This window comes from Pelodiscus sinensis, chromosome 1 (assembly GCF_049634645.1).
Source record: "Pelodiscus sinensis isolate JC-2024 chromosome 1, ASM4963464v1, whole genome shotgun sequence".
Taxonomy (NCBI): domain Eukaryota; kingdom Metazoa; phylum Chordata; order Testudines; family Trionychidae; genus Pelodiscus; species Pelodiscus sinensis.
Window position 1 is genome coordinate 108273456 of NC_134711.1, and position 27260 is coordinate 108300715.

A 27260-nucleotide genomic window follows, 5' to 3' on the forward strand; every position below is an offset into this window, starting at 1 on the left:
AGAAGGAATGTAAGCAAGTAGTTGACTACCTGATAAGTGTATGCAGCTCTTCATATATTTAAAAAGCAGAGGCACAGCATCTGGGACCGAGACATGATCCAGGACAGCTCATTCCTGGCTCATCCCACCTCCTCGCCTCTTCTTAAATGTATCAAGAGCCTGGTGGTCTTAATTAATTTAAAAGGCAGAGCCGCAGAGGGGTTAGCTCTTGGGGCCGGGAGCTAACGTGCTGCAGATCTGCAGTTTCCCTCATTATTGACTAATTGGGTAGTCAGTGGAAATTCCATCGACTACTCAATAAATTGCATTTAATCAGCTAAACATCCCTAATAAGCAGTGGAAGCGTTGGTAATGCTGCTAGACAATATTGACCTCCTGTGGTTCAGCAAATTCTCGGATTAAGCATGGGGATGTAAGGTATCTGTTAACTGAATAGTCGAGTAACCTCATGAATTCTTATCGATTAGTCGACTATTCTATAGTCCCCGGGGTTGGGGCCGGCAGCCAGTGCGCTTTGGCTTCACTCTTGAGGAGCCCCCTGCCACTGCACTCTGCTGTCTCTGTATCAGAAACAGGCGCATGGGGTACCAGGTGGGAGCTTGTCCGCGAGGGGAGCCAGTTTAAAAACTAGCTTCCCTTGTGGACTGGCTGCCTGTCATTGTGTGCTGCTGTCTTTGATAAAGAGGCAGCTGCACAGGTTGGCAGCAGCTCCTGCCTTGGGGTGGGTTTGAGCTCCTGAACCTGGCATGAGCCAGAACTGAGCCAGGCTCAGTTAATACACTTTAAATGTTGAGCCATAGTGGGGGAAGGTCCCAGATCCTGCATGAGCCTGGCTGCTGGGCAGACCACTAAAAAAAAAGTACTGGTAGGGGAGGAGGGAGAGAAATGCATGTAGTCTATAGCATTAACCTATAAGCTTTTGCTTATCGGTTAATCAGCTATCTTATTACATCCCTAGTTCAGCAGCGGCCAGATCCCTAAGGGTGCCAGACGAGAGAGATTCAACCTATATTGCTTTTTATCCTGTTGAGTTACCACTAGCAAATAAAGGGATGGAAGGATGTTTTTGGCATATGCAAAGACTATTTGAATCACTAAGCCTTCACACTGCCTTACCATAACTAGGTATTTCCCCCTCCCCATGTTAGAAATTCATGTCACCTAGTCCTTCCCCCTTTACAGACCTTATGAGCTTATTCCCTTTGTGACCAATTTCTGGACCTTTTCCATACATAACACACATTTCTCTCCTGCTGATAACTTGTTCCCTACCCTTTGTTTATTTAACAGCTTTATTCCTTTTGTTGCTGATATCCAGCCACTGTCCTGTTGTTTTGTCGTCATTCCTCTGTTTTGTCTTGCTTAGTAAATACACATAATTGTCCTTCTAATAATGTATTGTGTTGAAATCAACAGATGCTTCCTGGCATATTACTCCAGTTTACACCTTTTGAAGTGAAGAATTTTTCTCTAGCTATTTCTGTCTTTAATTTTCTACTTGGTCCAAATTTCAGAATGGTTGGCTAGTGTGTTCTAGATCAGTGTTTTTCAACCTTTTTTTATAAAGTACTCCCTTAAAAAACAAACAAACAAAAAAAAACCACTCCCAGTACCTACAGTTTTCAGACACACACATTTTTTTCTACATTGCAACACATTTGTTTAAACAACTTAACTGTAGCCGGGCAGGCAATAAAATTTTTGGGTGTAAAAAGTACAAAAATAATAAAGTGCTGTAAAACTTAAAGCAAAAATTCAGTTTTCTCCAAATTTCAGTTGTGTTGATGTACTCTCCAGACTTCTCTTGAGTACCCCTTAGGGTACTTGTATCACTGGTTGAGAAACACTGCTTTAGATCTCAAACGTATACATCACTTTTTAACCATGTTTGTAGTGTCAATTTTTGTAAGTATAGTGATAAAACTCTTGCCTGGGAACTTATGAAAATATAAGAACTTGAATAGCAGGGAGGAGGGAAATGATATTGCTTTATGACATTTAGGCACTATAATGGCTGAAACAGGTCAACTAGAAGACAATAAATGGTAAACACTGAAAAGAATTACAATGTCGTGGCAGGTAGAGCAACTGAAGGAAGAGCTAAGTGCCAAAGAGACCCAAGGGGAGGAGCTGAAAAAGAGAGTGGCTGGTCTCCAGGCTGAGGTCTCTGCCGTAAGATTCATCTCTTTGTGTGCAGTGGCCATTCACTGGGTCTTTGCTAGGTCTGTGGCTTTCTGGTAGCTTACACTTTTCTTCTTTTCTCCCCAAATTCACACGACACTAGAACTAACCAGTCTGCTCTGCTCTGTATCTGCCTCTTGTTCACATCAGCTTGGCCTCTGTAGCATCTCTGTTCAAAACACACTCTGAATACCCATATTTGTTGTCTTAAATAGTATGATTTAACTTAATAGTAGTTTGTCCTTTCAAATTGGGACACATTTTCAAAAGTGCTCAGTATCCACAATTGGAGTTAGATTTTTCAAAAGAGCTGCAGTTTTAATTAGGCACCAAAATAAGTGACTAGTTTGCCTAAAATATGTGCTAAGCTCTTTTGAATACCTGCCCAAAAATATAACAGTGGAAACAGCTGGATGTTGAACACTTTTGAAAATATATTCTTGCCTAAATGAGGCCTGTGCACTTCTGAAAATCTGGCCCTATAGCTTTTCTGCAATAGGTGTAGGTTTTTGCTTACTGTAAAATACCGTCACTATGCTGGGTGATCAGTGTGTGTCCAAGAGCAGAGAGATGTGAACAGTAACACTTCATACTGCTTTCGTTTCCTGTGCAGCTTTGAATGGTATGCGCTGCATTCTTTCCTAAAGAGCTTGAGCATGATAGCTTGGTAGCTCAAGGCTCTAAAATTTTTATTTGTGGGGACATTTAATTTATGGCATTGCCTGTGACTATTAATATTACTTGCTACCTGTATGCAGGTAACATTTCATCAGGTTTAAATATCTAGGCTAAACTGGTCAAATTCTCTCTTCTTCAGGTGGAGTCAAAATAAATTCTCTCTCTTTTTTTTTTTTTTCAAAAGCTAAACTGACCAGTGATTTTACTCTAATTTGTGTTGCCTCCAAATTGGAGAATGTAATACCAACTGAACCTTATACTTTTTTGGATGAGAGATGGTAAGAAAACTGAACTGGCCCCAAATGCTATAATTACTTTCCATTTTTTACGTTGTACTTAAGATAACTAATGCATCTGGTTTTTGCAATGTAGGAAAATAAGTTTGAGAGGCTGATGGCAGAAACTGTTACAATCTACACTTTAAGTGCCATTCTGCTATATGTAGGGATTTTTTTATTGAAATATTTACTATCAGTAAAAAGAATTAAGGTGTCTAGAATCCAGTGTAAGATGAACATTTAAAGTTAGAATTAAGTTAATGATTTACCATTTAATAGTAATCTAAAATGAAATTCGCTAACTTCAGTTTCTCCATTAAAAAATGGAGAAATAAATTTTTAATTATCTCCAGTTCCTACACACAAGGATTCATCTTCCCTATCCACTATTTTTCCACAGGACACACAGGTTGCGTCGCTGGTGATGTATTAATGGGCTATTGTCAAGATACAAACCTGTCCACTTCCATACTTTGATCCGTTTTAAAAATATAGTTTATTCTTTTTAAAAAAATGTTTTTTTTCATATTGTGTATTTTACTCAGTTTGGAAAACATAATTGGACTGGTCAGTTTTATTTTAGTTTATAATCTGCTTCACTTTCTGGTTTGCATGCATTTATCATGCTATTGGGCTTCAGTTTCTGGCACTTCTGGAGAAGTTATTTGTAAATTGTTCTAAAACATTTCTCTTCAGGTTCGGTTTTTATGAAGACTTATTTCTCCTCCTTAGATCAATATGTAGGTCTAAATTACTGTTTTTAGGGGAGGATGCAAAACTGGAAATTTTCAGTTATAATCTTAGGTCACTGTTTATCAAAGTAGTCCATGGACCCACTCTGAGAGAGCAGCTAACTAGCCGCTCCCATTTGTTTATTTACTGGAGCCTCATGGCTGCCCTTGGCCGTGGTTCACTGTTTGCAGTCAAAGGGAGCTATGGGAAGCATTGTGGACATAAGCTGCAAACGGCGAACCACAGCCAAGGGGAGCCATGAGGCTCCACAGCTGTGGAGCTGGTAAATAAACAAATGGGAGCGGGTAGTTAGCAGCTCTCAGAGTGGGTCTGTGGACCTCTTTGAGAAACACTGGCCTAAATTTATGTCAGTTTGTAGCCACAACCAATAAATTTCTTTAAGCATACATTCTTGTAGTCATGTTTGAATCAAATGTGTCCTGGGTGATGATTAAGAACATAGGAACATAAGAATGGCCATACTGGGTCAGAACAAAGGTCCATGCAGCCCAGTACCCTGTCTGCCGACAGTGGCCAATGCCAGGTGTCCCAGAGGGAGTGAATCGAACAGTTAATAATTAAGCGATCTCTCTCCTGCCATCCATCTCCACCCTCTGACAAACAGAGGCTAGGGATACCATTCCTTACCCATCCTGGCTAATAGCCATTAATGGACTTAACCTCCATGAATTTATCTAGTTCTCTTTTAAACCCTGTGATAGTCTTAGCCTTCACAAACTCCTCAGGCAAGGAGTTCCACAGATTGACTATGCACTGTGTGTAGAACTTCCTTTTATTTGTTTTAAACCTGCTACTCATTGCTTTCATTTGTGGCCCCTAGTTCTTATGTTATGGGAACAAGTAAATAGATTTTCCTTATTCACTTTCTCCACACCACTCATGGTTTTATAGACCTCTATCATATCCCCCCGTAGTCTCCTCTTTTATAAGCTGAAAAGTCCCAGTCTCTTTAATCTCTCCTCATATGGAACCCGTTCCAAACCCCTGATTGTTTTAGTTGCCCCTCTCTGAACCTTTTCTAATGCCAGTATATCTTTTTTGAGATGAGGAGACCGTATCTGTACGCAGTATTCAGGATGTGGGCGTACCATGGATTTATATAAGGGCAATAAGATATTCTCCATCTTATTCTCAATCCCTTTTTTAATGATTCCTAACATCGTGTTTGTTTTTTGACTGCCGCTGCACACTGCGTGGATGTCTTCAGAGAACTATCCACAATGACTCCAGCATCTCTTTCCTGATTAATTCTAGCTAAATTAGCTCCCATCATATTATATTATTTTTTTCAGTGTGCATTACTTTACATTTATCCACATTAAATTTCATTTGCCATTTTGTTGCCCAATCACTTAGTTGGGTGAGATCTTTTTGAAGTTCTTCACAGTCTGCTTTGGTCTTAGCTACCAATTTAGTATCGTCTGCAAACTTTGCCACCTCACTGTTTACCCCTTTCTCCAAATCATTTATGAATAAGTTGAATAGGCTTGGTCCTAGGACTGACCCTTGGGGGACACCACTAGTTACCCCTCTCCATTCTGAAAACTGACCATTTATTCCTACCCTTTGTTTCCTGTCTTTTAACCAGCTCTCAGTCCATGAAAGGACCTTCCCTCTTATCCCATGACAACTTAATTTACATAAGAGCCTTTGGTGAGGGACCTTTCTGATTGTTTTTAGACTGAGGTTTAATCATAACTCTACTACTGTGCAGATGAACTTTTTTACTCATTATTCATTGAGACAAAAATCTGATTTGGTGTCTTTTGGAATCATGGGAATTGTCTTCATGGCAATTCCAAAAGTAGCTTTTTTAGTGTGCTGTATTATAATCTTCTAGTTAATACTTTTGCACTATACTCAGACTTGCTTTAAGAAAGATTCTTAAATAAAGGAATATTTCTCTCATGGGGAGGGGGAAATGCTAGTTTTACCAGATATAAAAATAAAAGATATGGTTTCACTGACATTGTCTTTGGAGATGGGTTTGGGATTGGTAGACCGGAAGGGAGAGAAAAGAAAACTGTTCAAGTGACAAAAGGCAAAACACTCATCAAAGAGGTCTTTCAGAAATATACCCAAACACATCTAATCTCTTAAGGTGTTTACAATGCACCATTACTACCTGAGCAATGTATGTATCAGTACAGTTCTGTTGTATATTCAGTAAAAGATTACCCCGGTAAACTGTTGTTTTTGGTTTGTCTGTTGTAGGGGATGGCTGAAGAGGGATTTCAATCTGTTTAAATGCACACCTTTTACAAACTGAATAGGATTTTTGCCCTGATGTTCTTTGGAGACATTTCTGCTAAGTTTACAGACAGCTAAATACTTTAAAGTTGTGTGGTGAATGATCTTTAGAATATTATTCTCTTTTATTAACTGTTTTATGAATGTTAATTTTTGTTGCTAAAGTATACATTGATAATTACTGATCCTCTCTTTTTTCTTTTCCCCATGTTTGTTTCCTTCTTTAGATTGGTCAGGTGAAACAGGAGCTGTCACGTAAAGATACTGAGCTGCTGGCCTTGCAAACAAAGCTGGAGACCCTCACAAACCAGTTCTCTGACAGCAAGCAGCATATTGAGGTGCTGAAAGAATCCCTTACAGCTAAAGAACAGAGAGCTGCCATCCTGCAGACAGAGGTGAAATACATACTTTTATAGATATGAACTATTTGAGCCTTTGGAGGGGGGAAGGAAATCCAGAGACAGCTGTGTGTTCTATTTATCATTTGTTTCCTGCTTAGGAACTGCTGTGCATTAAAAATCCTTTTTGTCTCTGGAACAGTTTTGATGCATTCCGTTATGTCTCATATTGGTGGCTGTGTTTAATGTCACTTGCTCTGAACAAATCATTTCCATTTTTTAGGAATTTGGGATTTTGTAGGTAAGAAATTCTATAAGTATGACAAAAATGTGTGCATATGTGTGTGTGTGCTGTACTAATGTGCAGTTAGCAATCTGTTCTTAGATACAGTTATCTTGGAATGTGCCATGACTGGATTTGGGGGAAGAGAAGGGTTTGCAATTGTTCATCATAGAGCTAAAAGGAGAAGGTGGAGGAACTGAGAGCATTCTTGTCTCCTTGTGGTTTCATTACCACAGTCAGCATGTAGTGGAGCTCTTGTGCTTACATCTGAGATGTGCATTTTATGCTTATGAGAGTGTTCTGAAAACTTTTTTTTTCTTAATGGAACTTCTGGTCTTCATGACAGATCTTTAAAGTCTTGTATTATATAGGGAAAAGAGGTATATCTGCACTTTGAAAGTTTAATAAGCAATGGAATTAAAATGCTTCTGAAATGTCTTCAAGAATAGGCATAAATTGATGTGACTGTAGCATTTCAGTTGAGTAACTTGGATAAATTCAGTGATGGGAAAGATCCAAAAGAGGGCGCCATTGTATCAGAAAATGTTTTTATGACATGCATGACAACAAAATTAGTATAGTCCAAGAGTGGCTTGTGTTTAGAGTGGTGGAAGGGATGAATGTGAAAAAGTTGTAGGATAATGAACAAACCTCTCATATCATAGACTATGAAATAGGTTATGTGTGTTCCCTTTCCCCCCAAGTAGGGACATTTTTATCAGCTGAGTCTGGTAAATTTATAGTAAAAGAAATGTAGCCGTGTTAGTCTGGTGTAGCTGAAGCAAAATACAGGACTATGTAGCACTTTACGAAAGCTCATCATCTAATAAACCATCTTGTTAGTCTTTAAAGTGCTACGTAGTCCTGTATTTTGGTAAATTTATGGCTATGATTGGCACATATAGAATAAAAGGTTTTTTTACAGTAGATATTTGTGGCTATTCTGTAGTAGCTTTTGTGAGAGATTGAAGCTGCAGAATCACAACTTTACTATATGTTTGGAACATGATGGATTGACATAAATCAAATTGATGTAAACCACTAATTGTAATCATGATTTAAAGAAGCAAGCAAGAAACTTGATTTAAATATTTGGTGTTAATCTTGCTTCACATTTGTACTTTTTAGATATCTCTGCCTCTTCTCAAAAAAAAGTTAATTTTCATTGGATGGTATAATCATTACAACATGCCAGTATGCAATTAAATATAGTGTATACCAAATTTAGGGTACTTTTTTTGCTATCCTGGATGATACACTATATGTATATATATTTATTTAAGCAATTATGTAGCTCAACATACATATTTTTTCAGATTCGTAATTTTTACACTTGTATTGTGTTAGAAAATGTTGAATGACTCATTTCTTATTTACTAGATGATTATTTCTAACTTGCAATTTCTGTCATGCTGCATTTGGATAGAAATTGGATCTCAGCTAAAGATATACACAGCCAGCATTAATTTAGTTAAAACTACTTCAAATATAGTGAATGCATAAGGAAAAATGTTTATAAACACATGTTGTACATTTAAAAAGCAACAGATATATTAAACAATGGAACTATTAACTATAGTTGGGGAATCGACTGCTGTGTCTGGTAACCATGGGTCAGATTTTCAAAGCTGTTTAGTTGTTTAAAAATACAGATAACATTACTAGTGGAATTTTCAAAAAAGTGCTGAAGGTTAGTTGCCTTATTCCCATTGAAATTAATGACTGTTAGACGCCTAACAAGCATAAATACTTTGTAAAAATTGGTCCCATTTCCTTCAAGATTTTAGAATTAACTTCACTCCTCTTTCACCTGTTTTTAATTAAATATTGGAAGAGGAAAATAAACTCTACTACTTCTTCGGTTCCCAATTGGTGTCTCAGTTTTAAATGAACTAGTCCAAAAAAAGAAAATAGTCTCTTTTTACTTGCCAGCTAAACTGAATCCAGCAGTAATTAAGTAATCCAGCTTTTTCTTTGGAGAAAAAAAGAAACTTACATGTGGAAAAATGTGAATATCAACATGCATGGTGTAACAAAGACTGAAAATAATATAGATTCTTACTTACTGTAGTATCATAGAACCATAGAGCTGGAAGAGACCTTAGAAGGCCATCAAGTCCAGCCCCCTGCCCAAGGCAGGACCAATCCCAATGAAATCAACCCAGCCAGGGCTTTGTCAAGCTGAGACTATATCACTTGGTGTCATTTATAAAGCTCTAGTTGACCTCAAAAGTTATGATGTTTTCCCCTGATTCAGTATAAACATAAAAAAGCAACTCCCCTAGTCATTAAACCATGAGAAGGGTTTCTTTACGACGCATACCTTCAAAATTCATATAAATACCTTTATAGTAAACTTAAGTCTTAACATAGGTTAGTCTAATTTCAAATTTAATTTTAAACACATGTATTTAAAAATAAAATATATTTAATTTGCATTTAAGAAATCTGTTTTTTATTTATTTTCTACGTTATTTTTATCCATGTTGATTAGAAATAATATTTGTATCTTAGCTTAATTGGGCCTTGTAACAGCAAAAATATTAATACTTTTGTCTTTTGATTTGGGAAATGATAATACTATGAAATTCTCTCACCTATAATATTAATCATGTAATGGAAATAGCTCTCCTGCAGTAGTACAGGCAGTCCCCGGGTTACATACAAGATAGGGACTGTAGGTTTGTTCTTAAGTTGAATCTGTATGTAAGTCAGAACTGGCATCAGCCGCTGCTGAAACTGATCAGTTTCAACCGCGGCTGAATCTGGATGCCAGTTCTGACTTACATACAGATTCAACTTAAGAAACCCAGGCGTCCCCAAGTCAGCTGCTGCTGAAACTGATCAGCGGCTGATTCCAGGAAGCCTGGGGCAGAGCAACTCTGCCTCGGGCTTCCTGTAGTCAGCCGTTGGTCAGTTTCAGCAGCGGCTGACTTGGGGATGCCTGGGGCAGAGCAGCTGGGGTGCTGCCAGGTTGCTCCAGTAGCGCCGCTCCTCAGCGCTACTGGAGCAACCCAGCAGCACCCCAGCTGCTCTGCCCCAGGCGTCCTGATTCAGCCGCTGCTGAAACTGACCAGCAGCGGCTGAATCAGGACGCCTGGGGCAGAGCAGCTGGGGTGCTGCCGGGTTGGTCCAGTAGCACCCAGAGCGGTGCTGCGGGACCAACTGGCAGCGCCCCAGCTGCTCTACCACAGGCGTCCGGAGAAAAGCCTGGTCTGCTGGGGGGGGGGCGCACTAGCTGCGCCCACCCCCCAACAGACCAGGGAGACGCGGAGCAAAGCCATGGAGCACACGGGCAGCGGGACAGCCCAGACGCGCCGGCGTCCTCCCAGCAGACCAGGGAGACGGGGAGCAAAGCCTCGGAGGACGCCGGCAGTGGGACAGCCGCGGTGCGTCTGGGCTGTCCTGCTGCCCGCATGCTCCGCGGCTTTGCTCAGCGTCTCCCTGATCTTCTGGGGCGGGGCTCCCCCCCAGCAGACCAGGGAGACGCGGAGCAGCTTTTCTCGCCCCGGAGGACGCAGGCGGCAGGACTGCGGCGCATCTGGGCGTCCTGCCGCTCCCATCCTCCGGGGCGAGAAAAACCCTGTTCGTAACTGCGGATCCGACATAAGTCGGATCCGCGTAACTCGGGGACTGCCTGTATTCTCTAAGGTACTACAATGCAAGAACAGATTTGGCTGTTTTTCAAGTCATGAGCACCTTCTTGTTCTCAGGAGAATCAGAGAGATTATAGATCCAGCTCTTCAGTGCCAGTTTAAACTTTAATAACGTTAGGATTTGGGAATGATGATATGAAAACTTTTGCCTCTAGGTTGCTAGTTGAACCATTCCAATGTTTTCTTCAGTACAAGTTGTTATAATCTAATAGCTGTTTGGCTTGCATAAAGAGATGCTGATTCTCAGGCTGTTTGCCAGTATTTGCGTAAGACGAACATTAAAGTGAAAATTAGAGAGATCTATTAATGTTTCTATAAACCCTCTTCTCTTATACTTCTGGGAACATTTGTTCCCTTTCCAGCAACCAAAGTTGTCATTAACTTGCACTTTTTGTAGGCATTTAATGGCTCATTAAATCAGTTATGGTTCCTTTGATTGCTCCAAGCCTTACTTGGATAACAGTGGTAATTCTAGAGCTAATACAGAGTGACCACAGATCCAGAAGTTCTTCTTTGAGCAGTGTCCCGTGGGTGCTCCACTGTAGGTGTAGGGCTTGTCCTGGCGCCGCAGATTGGAGATCTTTTCTAGCCGTAGTCTGCCGGACCACGCATGCGCGAAGTACGGCTCGTGGCTTTCCGCACCGTTTGAGCGTTGATGATCCGGCTCCCGCCAGTTCCTCCTGACCGTCCTCGGCCGCAGACGGATTAACGTCTCTCTCGTGAACCCTGTTCACTAAAACAGAGAGAGATCACCCATAGTTCTTATATACATAGTTTAAAAGTTACAATTATAATTATTATATAGTTAATAGTTCTAGTCGTTTAAAAAAAAATCTTTTTTCTTCAGTAGTTAGTTTATTCTTCTCAAATGCCGGGGTTCAAGAAGTGCGGCGAATGCCGTGAGGCAATGCCTGCCTCTGATGGCCATTCCCTGTGCATTAGGTGCCTCGGGGAAGGCCACATACCCCAGAAATGTCCCCATTGCTCCAAGCTGACAGCCAGAGCAAGACGGGACAGGGACATGCGCCTAAAGATCCTCTTATTTGACAAAGCTCTGCAACCCGAGGCCAAACAATCCAAGGGGCACGCGGAGCAAACTAAAAAAATGAAGAGGAAACCATCGCCAGCGCAATCCCTTCCACCCTCAAGATCGGGTGCAGGTGACAAGCTAGGGACATCAACGGCACCTCCCGCAAGTGTTGCGGTGGCGCCTAAAGACAGCCGGAGTAAGTCGGCTCCGAGCCCTTCTATATCGGGCTCCACTGTCTCAGCCGTTCCCTCGGTCTCCAAACTGCTTCCAGGAACTTCCACGGCTTCGAGAACCGCTGCCGGTACGGAACGCTCCCTGGCACCGAGCCGCTCCCCGGCACCGAGGCGCATGCCCAAGCAGCCTGCGGAGCCGAGCCATTCCTCAGTATAGGAGCGCACTTTGGCACCGGCTCATTCTAGACAATCACCAAAACAAGCGCCGAAACGTTCGACAAGGCGACGCTCAGTAACTCCTGAGCATCCTGCTCCTTCTACATGGTCGGCACCGAATCGATCATCGCCGCCCATGAAGCAAGAAAAGCTTAAACGTTCATCGGCACCTGAGCGTTCCCCGTCATCGAGTGTACCGGCACCGAGCCACCCTTCGGCACTGGAAGGATCGTCACATCACAGACTTCCCTCAGAAGGACGTCCACCGGCGCCGCCGTGGCCTTCTCCTTTGAGACGATCCCCAGAACTGAGACAATCGTCGGTACCGAGACAATCAACTGCGACGACGCGGACCACCTCTGCACGGACTCCTCCAATACCAGTGGAGATAATTCCTCACTCTGTGCTTTCCACTCCAACTTCCTCTCCACCGGAACAGTTGCTGGCACCACCTGCCCATACATCCAGGAGACTATCTTCTTTTTCACCAAGTCCTGAATTCTCTCCTGAAGTACGTTCACCATCTCCGGCGTACTCTGAATACTCTCGTACTGGCCAAATCTCGCCACGTTCCGGTCATTCCTACCACCATGATCGTCGTTCACCCAGTCGCAGCACATATTACAGAGGAAGGTCACGATCACCAAGATCGCCCGCGTTTTCTACCCATTCGGAATATTCTAGGAGATCCCGTCGTTCCACGTCGCCCTACTATCACCATAGGTCATCCTCTCATCAGCACCGGTCTCCTCAAACCTCTCTCGTTCAAAAGCACCATGCTTCCTCTGCCCCTTCAAGGCCACCAGCTCCCTCCAGGTCTCCTTCTCACACCAGACAACCTCTTCCCGTTCAGGATCCCGAACCTGATCAATCACCCACGCATCATTCTTCATCGTCACCAGACGATGCAGTATTTCAAGGAGACACCTCACCATCTGACGACCTACGCCAGTTTCAGGAGTTGTTTAAGAGCGTGGCGGAGAGTCAAAACATACAGCTGGGTGACGTGGAACAAAAACAACACCATCTGCTCCGTAATATCAAACACACTCACCAGCCCAAGATTTCGTTGCCACCGGATGCGGCCATTCTTGAAATTGCGGACGATATTTGGCAGCTCCCGGCATCCACCCCGCCGACAAATAAGAAGGCGGATAAAAAGTATTTCGTCCCTTCTAAAGGGATGGAATTTCTCTTTACCCATCCACAGCCTAACTCCTTGGTTGTGGATGCAGTACAGCAAAAGGCAAAGATGCCGCAACACAAACCTACTGCCGCAGACAGAGACAGTAAGCGTCTCGATTTATTCGGACGTAAAGTTTACTCCTCGGCAACACTCACTTTACCAATGGCCAATTATTCCGCATTGTTGGCGAATCACAACTTCGACAACTACGCCACGCTTGTACCACTGCTTCAACATCTTCCAGAGGCAAAACGAGACATTTTAAAGGCTGTAATACAAGAGGGCTACGCAGCCTCTGAAACGGCCTTACATATTGCCCTGGATACAGCTGACGCTGCAGCATGCACGACTGCTACTTCAGTCGTTATGCGCAGAGCATCCTGGCTGCAACTGTCCTCTGCTCCCAAAGACCTCTTCTCGAAGGTCGAGGACCTACCCTTTGACAGGCAGAATCTCTTTTCTGATCAGACTGACCAACTTCTGCACTCGGGGAAGGACTCCAGAACCACTTTAAAAACATTGGGCATGTACACTCCTCCATATTGTAGAAAACGGTATACCCCCTACCAAAGGCAGAGACCCCCCCCTTCGACAATCTCCTCAGTATAGGCCTCAAGACCAACAAAGAGGTAGACAGCGGCAACAGCGGAGACGCCCGCCGCCCAAAGCAACTTCCCAACAGGTTACCAGACAGCAAGTTTGACGCGTCACTCGAGGGGTTGAGAACCATTCCCATCAGTACCATTCTGAGTGCTACAAAGGCGATATTTCACCACCGTCTGAGGCCATACCTCCATCGACGGGCTTACATCATCACCGACAAATGGGTCCTTCAGACAATTCGCCTCGGTTACACTATCCCATTCACGTCGCTGCTACCCCCATTCCCCCCCCTGCCCTGTCCCTTTTCAGGGACCCATCTCATGAGCTCTTGCTCAGGCAAGAAGTTACCCGTCTTCTCGCTGTCGGAGCAATAGAGCCTGTTCCGGACGAGTTCAAGGGCAGAGGGATTTATTCCCGGTACTTTGTAACGGAAAAGAAATCAGGGGGATGGAGACCGATACTAGATCTTCGCGATCTCAACCGTTTCTTACGAAAACATCGGTTTTGGATGGTTACCTTAGCTACAATCATCCCAGCACTTCAGAACGGGGATTGGTTCACATCCCTCGATCTTCAGGATGCATACTTTCACATTGCGATTCATCTGGCGCACAGACGATTCCTACACTTCCAAATCGGTACAGACCACTTCCAATACAAGGTCCTGCCGTTCGGTCTCTGATCGGCTCCACGGGTTTTCTCCAAGACCCTGGCTGTGGTAACCGCATATCTTCGTCGTCTACACATAATGATCTTTCCATACCTCGACGATTGCTTAATCAGAGCCCAGTCGTTGCAGGAAGCGCGCAATGCTACAGAGACAACACGCACGCTCTTCCAGGAGCTGGGTCTCATTCTCAGTGTTCCAAAGTCATCATTGGAACCGCACCAAACAATACAGTTCATAGGCGCTCGTCTAGACTCTATGACCGAGCGTGCATCGTTACCGATGGAAAGGTTCCAGACGATGCAGGATTTGATCCAGATCTTGCTCATCAGTCCAACGGTTCCCATACTACGGTGCTGCCTACAGCTTATGGGACACATGGCCTCCACAACATATGTGGTCAAACACACAAGGTTACATTTTCGATGCCTTCAGCATTGGATGGCACGAATCTGTCCCCCCAATGTACGAGATGTCCACAGGACAATAACGGTTCCCACCCAGGTCAAGAAATCATTGGCTTGGTGGACAACTCTAGATAATCTATTGTTGGGCGTACCCTTTCATCGCCCTCAGCCATCGGTGCAGTTGACAACAGATGCGTCACTCATCGGATGGGGCGCACACCTCGGCCCCGAACAAGTACAAGGCCTATGGTCGCCGAGCCAATCGTTGATGCACATCAAATTCCTGGAGCTCAGGGCAGTGTACAAAGCATGCCAACACTTTCTTCCCATCATTCGGGGACAGGTCATACGAGTCCTTACGGACAATATGACAACCGTTTATTACGTAAACAAGCAGGGTGGGGCCAGGTCCCACTCCTTGTGCACAGAAGCGGTACATCTATGGAATATGTGTAATCGCCACAACGTCTTTTTAATCACAGAATATCTCCCGGGCCACCACAATGTAACGGCCGACGCCCTCAGCAGACATTTTTCTCTCAACCACGAGTGGGAGTTACATCCCACAGTGCTATCGGCAATATTTCAACGATGGGGATTTCCGCTAGTAGACCTTTTTGCCACTTCTCACAATGTGAAATGTCCGCAGTATTGCTCGAGAGCGGGAATTGGGCGAAATTCAAAAGGCGACGCTTTCCTATACAACTGGGGACGTCACCTACTTTACGCATTTCCACCCACACCCCTGATTCCCAGGGTAGTGGAGAAGATTATTCGAGAAAGGGCCACAGTAATTCTAATAGCCCCCGCCTGGCCCAGGCAAACGTGGTATCCATACCTCCATCGCATGTCAATACATCCTCCGTGTTCTCTGCCAATTCGGCATGATCTGCTCTCGCAAAATCACCGCTCCCTTCTCCATCCACAGGTGGACCATCTCGCACTCACGGCATGGTACCTAGTTGGTTCCAACAGTCAGAAGTATTATGCTCACAATCTGTCGAGCACATTTTACTAAACAGTAGAAAATTATCTACGCAAACTGCTTACCTTTCAAAATGGTCACGCTTCTCGTCATGGTGTTTCCAAAAGGATCTGAATCCAGTCTCTACACCGCTGCAGTGTATCCTGGACTACCTCGTACACCTCAAAAATTTGGGCCTTACCTGTGCTTCCATTAGAGTCCATGTCGCTGCAATAGCAGCCTTTCATCAGCCTGTCGACGAATGTTCCGTTTTTTCCCACCCGACAACGAAGAGGTTCTTCAAGGGAATGTCCAACTTGTATCCACATTATAATCAACCGGCGGATCCTTGGGACCTCGAAATGGTCCTGAATTCCCTGACGGGCAAACCCTTCGAACCGCTAGCAACATGCAATCTATATGACCTGTCCATGAAGGTCATTTTCTTGTTTTCCATTACTTCCGCGAGGAGAGTGAGCTAGCTGCACTATCAGTCTCTCCTCCTTATACGATTTTTACACACCAAGCGGTGATATTGCGAACGCAACCACGTTTTTGTCCCAAAGTGATCTCTCGTTTTCACATCAACGAACCTATAATTCTTCCTGTATTCCATCCCAAACCACACGCTTCACCAGAACACGCGCGCTTGCACACTTTGGACATCAGACGAGCTCTCGCCTTCTATATTGAGAGAACCAGACCCTTTCGAGTGGCGGACTCGCTACTAATATCAATGGCGGACCATTCTAAAGGTCGCTCATTGTCCGCTTAACGCATCTCCTTCACTGTTGTACAGTGCATAAGAACTTGTTATAAACTGCGAAAGAAACCACTGCCTTCGACCCTAAGGGCCCATTCGACTCGGGCAGTCGCTACGTCCACTGCATTCCTCAAGGGAGTTCCCTTGATAGATATCTGTAGAGCTGCTACGTGGTCTTCCAACCTAACCTTCGCTACACATTATGCCGTCCCTAATCTCTTAATACCTGATTCGGCGGTGGCGGCAGAGGTGTTATCCTCAGCTACGGCATGCTAGCTCCGAACCCTCCTCCATTCGCGAGCTACTGCTGTACATTCACCTACAGTGGAGCACCCACGGGACACCGCTCGAAGAAGAAAAAGAAGTTACTCACCTTGTGCAATAACGATTGTTCTTCGAGATGCGTGTCCCGTGGGTGCTCCACGACCCGCCCTCCTCCCCTCTTCGGCGATTTCTATACTTTGTGTCTTTCAGAGCAAGAGGCAGGAGGAACTGGCGGGAGCCGGACCATCAACGCTCAAACGGCGCGAAAAGCCACGAGCCGTACTTCGTGCATGCATGGTCTGGCAGACTACGGCTAGAAAAGATCTCCGATCTGCGGCGCCGGGACAAGCCCTACGTCTACAGTGGAGCATCCACGGGACACGCATCTCGAAGAACAATCGTTACTGCACAAGGTGAGTAACTTCTTTTTATGAACAGGCAGTTGACACGTTAATAGAGTTTAGAGTTGGGGAAATTTTCACTACTACCACCAGAGTTATACTTATTCATTAGGTTAAAAAGGAGAGTTTAGTCTCATGCTTAGGAGTTGAACAACTTTCACCACCAGTGAATTCATTAAAAGGGAATTTGGTAATGTGAGGAAGGCTAGAGGAGACTTATGAGGTCTCTCACTCTCCAGGATTACAAAATATCTAGGTCATTACTGGAACATGCTGTTTTACTGTCCTAAAAGCTTGCTTACTTTATTGTGCATAAAGTTAGAGCTCAGTTATGTTGATTTAAAATATTTACCTATTAGGGGGTTTCCCGTGTTACATTTACTGTCATATCCTGTTGAGTGGGCTTTAATAATACACTGTGTTGATCTTTTTTCTTTTTGTGGCTTCACCAAAGTGAAGCCTCAAAAAATTGGGTAGAAACTCATAAATGTTCCTCTCCAATCAGTTGGACAGCATTTTAGGAATAGTTTTGGTTACTCTGGCTGCTGTGCTTTTGGTTTGAGGTAGTGACTGTCCAATGATGGGTTAAAAGGAAATGAGAGAAAATGTCATGACCCAGTCCTTTTGGCTTAGAACTGGTAACACTGCTGACCAATTAGGAAGTAACTTGGTAGCTGTAGGAAACTAGAAGGAAATAAAATGTTAGTAAGACATTCTCTGCCAGTGATGATTAATTAAAACTAGTTTTCATAAGGGGAAATACTTTAAAGATACTTTTAGATGAATATTTTTGGGGGAAATGTCTTGCTCTCTGAGCCTCTACCTTTTATTTTTCCTTAAAAACCGAGTGCAAAGATGACACAACATGCAGGCTTCATAGCCCAGAGATTAAACTTAGCATCCTGTCATATTCGAACTAAGAGACATAGTGTCCTATTCGGGAGTTGTTTATCTTGAGGGTAAGTGGGTGGAGAGGCTATTGTGGTTAACTTGTCAATATGCAAATGAGTCTTCATAAATAGTTCTGTAAATTTATAATATATTTATAAATAAAGAAAAATCAATATTTACTTTTGAGTTGAAAGGCTCTGTCAATATAAGGTTTTTATTCTGTCCTTTTGTTTGGCTCAGTTTTGGCACGTATTCGATTTCAAAAGGAAGTGAGTTCAATTTGTTGAAATATTCTGCGTTATTTGTATACAGTAATTCCTCATTTAACACTATAGATATGTTTCAGAAAATGATCATGTTAAGTGAAAACGTGTTATGCGGGGTCAATTTTCCCACTGAAAATAATGGAAAAGGTGGGGGTTGCATTTCAAGCGATGGTGTCTGTTGGAACTGGGACATAAGGTTGAGGGAGAAAGGGGATTGGGTTACAGCAGGGAGGGGAGGTGTTTGGCACTGGGGAAGGGAAGGGGAGGAGAGAGGAGGGGGATTGGGTTGGGAGTATGCCCCTGTAACGGGTTTGCTGGGACCCGCACTGCGTCCTGCCAGGGTGAGTCAGCGGGAAACAGCGCGGTGAGAGGCGAACCATCTGCCGCTTTGCAAGGAGGCGGGGGAAGCCTTGTGCAGCCACCGGTGATGGGCCAGCTGGGGAAATCGTGTTATTCCGGGGACGGTCGTGTAATTAAAAAAAGTTCCCTAAAAAAAAAATTGTGCTATCGCGAAAACGTGTTATGCAGGCATGTGTTAAGAGGAATTACTGTATTTTATCTAAGTTGGCATGATTCTGTGGCCTGAATCTATTTCATAGGGCAAGTGAGGAGGTTCATATTCAGAAAATAAATTAATACAGCCCTTAAGAAGTGTATTGTTTACATTGAGTGTGTTAAATGAACATATGAATTGTTAAAGCTATATCCATGTTGGACTTGTAACAGTTTTTTGAAACTATATTAATACACTGTTATACCAAAACATGGGGTTACGAGCCCTGGGTGGTAATCTGTACATAGGTTTAGAAGAATTAGTTTATATGTAAGTGTTGGTAAATGTCAATTTCACTTTACACATGCACACAGATGTAAACATATTTTTGGTCAGTAATATCAAACTTATAGCTATGCAAAGCAAAAAAAAAAGCTTTTTAAAAGCTGGGTTTAAGGATGTTTGTATATTTTGATGTGATATTGGCAATTTGATTTAATGGTTGTAAAGCACTAACTTGCTAAATCTCCATATCTGCTGTCATTCGCTAATTAATGCCGGACCCCACTCTTCATAATATCCCACTACAGTGAAAGTTTATTTAAATAAACGGGGAAAAAATCTTTAAAATAGAATTGATATTATCCAATAAAATGATCAGAAATTGAAATTTGTCAAGCCTATCTACATGATTGTTTCATAAGTAATTGCCTATCTACAATTAAGCTTTGAAGTATCCTCTCTCTTCCTCTCCCCATCCCCACTTTGCTGTCTCTGTCTGACCCCAGGTTCTGGGGAAATGACGTGTGGAACCCGCAGGGACTCTTGTACATTTCAAAGGAGGAATGCGGCAGTGCCTATCGGGTAGTCAATGGAAATTCCATCGACTATTAATTAACTGTTACTTAACATCCTTAGTCCAGGTTGTATCTGGAAATAGGACAGGAGCAGAGCTGGGATTGGGGAGGGGTTGGCTGGCACTCCCACCTCAGGCGGAGCTGGGCCAGGCCCTGTCACGCCCCCTAAATGGTCCTCCCAATCCCACCAAGGGGAGCATATCCCACGCTTTGGGGACCTTTAGTCTAATATATAATTAAAGACATGACTACCTATTAATATGGAAATAGGCAGGTTAATTTTAGGTTAAGATAATACTACTTAAGATGCAGAAATCAGGCAAGAGTGGCAAAACCTGGTGGCTGTTTTCACAGCCATTTGTGTGTGCAGAAAAAGTCTTACATTGACTTTGTTGAAGTTGGCATCACCTGGCTGCCACAGACCTCAGTTCTTGGCAGTCTGGATGGAAGCCATCCATAAACTGAGCTGGTGTGAATAAACAAGTAGATCATTCTGCCAAGAACAGTGGTAGGATGTTGACTGTGTGCTTGCCAGTCTTTGAGGAGTTTTGCTGAAAGTGTTTTCTGTGGGTCTCTAAGAAGGGACCTCACACAAAATAAACCAAGGAGTTTAATTTACTCCAAACCATAAGCCAATATAGAGTTCAAAGGGGTCAATCAATCAGGAGTTGGAAAATCTTTTATGGAGAATTCTGTGTTTGCAGATACTGTATATTCACTTAGTATTTCAGTGGATTTGTGTACGGAGGTGTCTCATTTAATATATAACAACCATTTAGGGACATGTGGCATTGCTTGTGAGGGGAATTTTTAGTTTATCCTCAAGAATGAATGAAGGCTGTTTATCTGAAGACTGGAAGATTTTGAAACACGACATATTTGATCTATTTATGCAGGCTGACCATGAGGAGCTAGTGAAACCAAAAACTATGTTATTTGGACCTCAAAGACCAATCTTCAGCCACTTGAAGCTGCCTGCTAATTTTTTTCTTACAAAAATAACTGCTCTGTTTGGCATTTGAATGGTACTCATCGCACTGATATTCATTCAAAGCATCTTTTGTTTCTTTCTCACCCCACACCGCATAGTCTTACGTAATAGATAAGGGATTAGGAATGTGATTTTAATGATGTGGAAGTGAGTGGGAAGCCTCCAAGAGTATAGGCTGCCAGGACTGCAATGCTGACTTGAAGACCTGAGCTGCTTTTTCCCCACCAGGGTGGACTCAGTGTTGCATATAATACAGGTCAGACAAAGCAGCAAAGGGTTTTCTGTGAGAGTTGTACTATAGTTGTTGTGGCTTTGGCCAGTGTTGCCAGTAAGGAGAAAGAAATTAAGGACATTGGACAGATACACACAAGTGTAAAGCAGCTAATCTACTGTTTGTTTAATTTCTTTCTCCATTTGGAGTTTGTTTACATTTTCTTTTTTACTTCATGTCTGTCAGCCTGAGTTGTGCAGAAGGAGCAAGGGATTCAGTAAGCACCCTACTTACTCACTGTGAATGATGCCCTGTAATGAATTCAGCTAATGGGGGGAACCAAATCTGATACTGTCAAATAGGATTAGCAACTAAGCTGGCTGGTTTGTGCTCTGCCTGAATGCCAAGTGGATAAGGGTCAGTGGATTTCTATAGGTATCTTGAACAACCTGGTATAGTCGGATTTCATATTCCAGAGTGGACTTTGAGAGTGTTATTTGCTCTGTTGTGGCCTCTTTCTTCAGATCGAATGTATATTCAAATGTTTGATTCCTTCTCCATTTTTTTCCCCCTTTTGTGCTCTGTCTAATGGATGGAGAAGATTGAGGGAAAAACAGACTTGTCAGTTTACAACCCTTTGTGGATTCTATGCAAGTTCCATAATTTATTTTTCCTTCAGGTGACACCATGGGAGATCCAAGTGAGCTTGTATAGTCAAATGGTGGCCCACAAAGTTCTGCAGTGTGGCCCTTGTTCCCTTTTACCTTCAGCATAAAGGTATATCCTGCAGAAATATCCTCTTGTATTAAGATGCTACATGGTATTAAGGTCCAACAGGACTTGTTGCCCATCTTTGCCACTTATTTGCTATTTAAGCCAGAAATGCTTTTGAATTTCTTCAGGTAACCGTAAGATCATTACCCCTCTTTTCACATATAGACCTTCAGTAGTCAGAGATTTATACTTATATTACCTCCAGGCTTAATTAATAGAGTGTATTGTAAGTGTGGAAGATGAAACATGCTATAGTACTATTTAGCATTTGTATCTCTGTATTTTGTGAATGTTTCAAATGGGGGAAGCTTTTCTTAAAATTGAGAGATCTTCCACTACCCACAAAGAAACATTATACTGAGGTGGAAAAATTCTGAAATATTAATACAAGATTGTCAGATGAATGTCTGGTAAATTTAGAAGGGATATGCTAAAGGATATGTGGTTAGAGAAAACTGTATATATTACTTAATGCATGGCCAACCTGTAGATTCACTGAGAGGATAATTACATGCTGAAGATTGTATCAAATCTCATTATAAGACAAGATTATTTCTGTGTGCAGTGTTGTATTGTAGAATGCAAATTGCATATTTCTGGGGGCTTAAGAGTGTTGCTGCTGTTCTGAAGTATTTGGCAATGGCCACCATCAATAACCAGTGAAAAAACAAATGTCCTGATCTGTGATGGAAAATCCTATTTTCTGTGATTCTCATATATTTTTACCTCCTTGGTTTTGTAAGAACTGGATTTTAAAATTTCTTCTTAGGCAAATGGTAAATATTCTGATGTATTTATGTTTGCAATCATTTATTTGTCCTTTCCCATTACAAAATATTGCTTAAATTACAGTTTTATGACTTAGAGGTATAGATGAGGTATTTTTAATGAGCATCTCAGCATATACACAAAAATGGTTGATTTCACAAGTCTTACTGGGAGATTAGTTACCAGAATCTGTCTGGGGATTGACACCACTCATTTTATTGTGGAAATGATGTGTGTCTTCTAGTAACTCTTTCCTTTCCTATCTAACACAGTCTTGTTTCTTCATTTGTAAATTCAGGTGGATGCTCTACGACTACGTCTGGAGGAAAAAGAGACAATGCTAAATAAGAAGACAAAGCAGATCCAGGAGATGGCAGAGGAGAAAGGGACTCAAGCAGGAGAGATACATGACCTCAAAGACATGCTGGATGTGAAAGAACGCAAAGTCAATGTTCTTCAAAAGAAGGCAAGTTTGCAGGTGCACAAGGTTCAGTGCCCTGTGATATATCCGCATTCCTGATACAAAATATCCCAAGGTTGCCAAAACATCTCTCTGTTCCTTTATTTACATTTTTGAGGTTTTTGGGTGAATCTGTTGACGTAATTGGAAGACTGTTCATGATAAACTTGTGAGCTTAGTCAGAGTTTTAAAGGGAACAAAAAAACCAACCCAAAAGTAAAACTGAGCAATCACTAGCGTTAACCTTTCAATGATCCTTTTATGGAGTTTCTGCTTTTAGCTTACTGTTTGTAATGACTGAAGTATTGGTGTGGTGGACATGTTCCCCTGAGAACTCATTTTTTTCCCATGCATTGCCTTAATACAGCCACAGTACAGTGAAGCATCTCAATGCAGGTCACTGACTGCAGATGAATGAAATTAAATACAAAGAAAAGAGAGGCTGTGGTAATTAATCTATCTCTTACTGAGAAGGGTTCAAGATCACGAAGGAATTTATGTTTACAGCTCTTGTTAAAAACACTATCTAAACATACACTTGTGTTTAGCAGTGCTTTAATGAGGACACCAAAGCATGGGTCACCCCAGTCTTTCTGTTGTTTTGCATCCTTTTTGGTTAAAAAAATATAAACTCCTTCAGTGCATTGAGTGTAGTTTCAACTATGGTTTCCTATCACAGTGAATATCATTGTAGAATGAATTTCAGGTGTCACTCCTCCGGTAGAACTGGTGGTGTTAGTTCTCTTCTCCTCTTCCTTCAGGCTCTCCCCCCTATGGCTCTCCCCCTATGGCAGGGGTTCTCAAACTTTTTGATACTGTGACCCCCTAAAATGCTCATTGAATTTGTGTGACCCCCCCAAAGTTGTTAAGCAAAAAAAAAGGGGGGGGAGCCAAAGAAAGTTAAGCAAAAAAAAGGGGGGGAAAGGGGAGCCAAAGAAGGTTATTAAGTGCAAAAAAAAAAAAAGGGCCCCCCCCCACTCTCGCTTGACTCACCCCTCCTGCAGTCACTGTGCTGCAGGGAAGCCGCCGGCACCGCGCTCTGCAGCTGTGGGAGGGGGGCACACTTCCGGAATCCCTGGAAGTGGCGAGAAGGACCCCGGGGAAGCCTGCAGCTGCGACCTCCCTGTAACTTGGTCACGACCCCCCTGGGGTCTCTAAGTATCCACAGGTTTGTGGGTTTTTTCACTTCATGCATTTAAAAATGAATAGCATACATTTTACAATGTTAGTCGGTGATAATCTCCTGGGCACCCTACTTCCACTCTCATTCATGAAGAATGGTAAATAAAAGCTGAGCTGCCTTTTCTAGTTCTAGAATTCACTCTTCACAGTTAATTTTAGGTTACTCAATTAGGGTGAACTGCAAAGAATGGGGGAACCACTTCCCAAACATTTACCAAGGCAGTACAAAACAGCTTATGTGATACCTTACTCAGAAGCCAACAATAGCTTGTTTAATGCAATCCATCCTCAGCCCTCCACCCAGGTCAAATATGAGGAGGATTGCTGAAGATCTTATTCATCATATAAGAAAGTTCTACCAATCCAAAAGGATCAGATGCATTACCTTCAGAATATTGAATACTTTCAGGTTAATGAATATGTCCTATCTCACCCCATATACACACTTGTAGCCAATTTATAACCTAAACTAAAGTTTATTATCAGAGGGGAAAAAAAAGGGAGCATACTGGTGAAAAGATCAATCTACTTTGAGACAGGAGTACAGTTCTAAGATTTGTTTCATAGTAGAGATGATAAGCTGTCTGTATGGGAGTATCTTGAGGAATAGAGCCTCTGCCATTCTTTTGCTTTAAAAGCCAGATGAGCTTCAGCCCTGCCTATTATAGTCTGAACCAAGGGAAATCTTCTCAGTGAGCAAGATTTCCTTGTGCTGTCATGCTGCATAGTGAAAAGTTACCCATTGTGGAAGGGCCTTCATAGCGTTCTGCCTCTAAAAATTGGAGTCTTCCAGTTAGGGATGTAAGTGACTAATTGACTACTTGACTAGTCGCTTCCCCCCCCCCCCAACCTGTATCAGAAAGAGGCAGCCGGGGGGGAGAGAAAAGGAGGTGTTGGGGGGGGGGGAGCCAGCTTAAAAGCCAGTTCCCCCTAGCTCCAGCTTCATGGGAGGGAGGCAAGGGCACACCGGCGACATTAAAACTAGATTCATCTACTGTCTGAGCTTATCGGCTGTTAAACAGAATTTGGGCTATCCAAAGTCTGGTACAGGTCCTCTCCACAAGCCCCACGATTTCTGTACTTACATGCCTTCAACTCATGGGGCACATGGCATCTACCACATATGTCTTAGCGCAAGCCAGGCTTCACCTACAGTGCCTCCAGCACTGGATAGCCTTGGTCTACGTTCCTGGCAAACACGATGTTCACAGGAGGATTGCGGTACCACCAAAAGTGGTGAAGTCTTTGAGTTGGTGGACCATCCCCGCCAACATGTTAGCAGGCGTACCCTTCCATCGACCTCAACCCACGATCCAAATTACAACCAACTCATCATTGGTAGGTTGTGGAGCACATCTCAACGGTCATTGCATTCAGACCTGCTGGTCCATACAAGAAGCCTTCTACCATATCAGCCTCCTAGAAGTGAGAGCCGTTTTCAATGCATGCAAGCACTTTCTTGCCATTATCTGAGGCCGCACTACCAGGGTGCTTACTGACAACATGACCAGTTTTCTACATAAACTGTCAGGGAGGGGCTCAGTCGCACTCCCTCTGTGCAGAGGCAATATGCCTACGGAACTGGTGTATCTGCCACGACAGAACGAGTTTAGCATCGTACCTATCTGGCAAAAACAACATCACTACTGATCGCTTAGTAGGTATTTTGTTACGAACAATGAGTGGGAACTACATTATTGGGTGCTATATCATGTCTTCCACCTCTGGGGGTTCCTGACTATAGACCTATAGATGTATTCCTCCTCAACTGGAGTGCTCACCTGCTTTATGCCTTTCCCCTGACTCCCATGATACAGAGAGTCTTAGAAAAGATCTCCAGGGACAATGCAACAGTAATTCTCATAGTGCCCTTTTGGCCGCATCAGACATGGCTCCCTTATCTTTTTCACATATCTCCTCACCCACCCTATCGCCTACCCAGACGCTACAACCTGTTGAGCCAGGACCAAGGAACACTGGTGCACCCCCAACCCAACCACCTTTGCCTCACAGTGTGGTTCCTAGTTGGTTCCGAGATTCGGAAATGATTTGTTCCCAGGATGTTAGACATATCCTGCTCCAGCGCAGAAGGCCCACCACTACTTACCTGCACAAGCGGCATAGATTTTATTCCTGGTGCACTGATAACAGTCTAGACCCAACTTCTGTTCCCATCCATTGCATTCTGGACTACATCCTACATTTAAAATATTCTGGCCTAGCGTTGTCTTCTCTCAAGGTTAACCTCGCTGGGATCACCGCCTTCCGACAGCCAGTAAAGGGGTATTCTACATTTGCTGACCCAATCACTAGGAGGTTCATGAAAGGGGTAGCAAATCTCTACTCACCATGCAGAGAACCACTTCATCCATGTCAGGATGGCGGTCAGTTTCTAGCGGAGTGCCCCAAGGTTCGGTTCTAGGACCGGTTTTGTTCAATATCTTTATTAATGACCTGGATGAGGGGATGGATTGCACCCTCAGCAAGTTTGCGGATGACACTAAGCAAGGGGGAGAGGTAGATACGGTTGAGGGCAGAGATTGGGTCCATAGTAACTTAGACAGATTGGAGGATTGGACCACAAGAAATCTGATGAGGTTCAACAAGGACAAGTGCAGAGTCCTGCACTTGGGACGGAAGAATCCCAAGCATTGTTACAGGCTGGGGACCAACCAGCTAAGTAGTAGTTCTGCAGAAAAGGACCTGGGGGTTACAGTGGATAAGAAGCTGGATATGAGTCAACAGTGTGTCCTTGTAGCCAAGAAGGCTAATGACATATTAGGTTGCATTAAGAAAAGCATTGCCAGCAGATCCAGAGATGTCATTATTCCCCTTTATTCGGCTCTGGTGAGTCCACATCTGGAGTATTGTGTCCAGTTCTGAGTCCCCTGCTACAAAAAGGACGTGGACGCATTGGAGAGGGTCCAGCGGAGGGCAACCAAAATAATTAGAGGGCTGGAGCATATGACCTATGGGGGGAGGCTGAGGGAGTTGGATCTGTTTAGTCTGCAGAAGTGAAGAGTGAGGGGGGATTTGACAGCAGCTTTCAACTTCCTGAAGGAAGGTTCCAAAGAGGATTGAGAAGGCTGTTCTCAGTAGTGACAGATGGGAGAACAAGGAGCAAAGGTCTCAAGTTGTGGTGGGAGAGGTCCAGGTTGGATATTAGGAAAAACTGTTTCACTTGGAGAGTGGTGAAGTAGTGGAGTCTCCATCCCTAGAGGTGTTTAAGTCTCGGCTTGACAAAGCCCTTGCTGGGTTGATTTAGTTGGGATTGGT

General features: G+C 43.2%; 1 protein-coding gene across 8 annotated transcripts in view; it reads left to right on the plus strand.

Moving 5' to 3' along the window:
- Positions 1 to 27260, plus strand: part of ERC1 (ELKS/RAB6-interacting/CAST family member 1) — a 507898-nt gene that overhangs the window by 119567 nt on the left and 361071 nt on the right. For 6 of the 8 annotated variants that reach the window (XM_075941054.1, XM_075941087.1, XM_075941081.1 and 3 more), the window contains 3 exons: positions 2080 to 2163; positions 6368 to 6535; positions 22641 to 22808. In XM_075941054.1, the coding sequence (XP_075797169.1) occupies positions 2080 to 2163; positions 6368 to 6535; positions 22641 to 22808 (420 nt within the window). The remainder of the gene's footprint in view (positions 1 to 2079; positions 2164 to 6367; positions 6536 to 22640; positions 22809 to 27260) is intronic. The other 2 variants (XM_075941075.1, XM_075941103.1) reach the window with 1 other exon arrangement.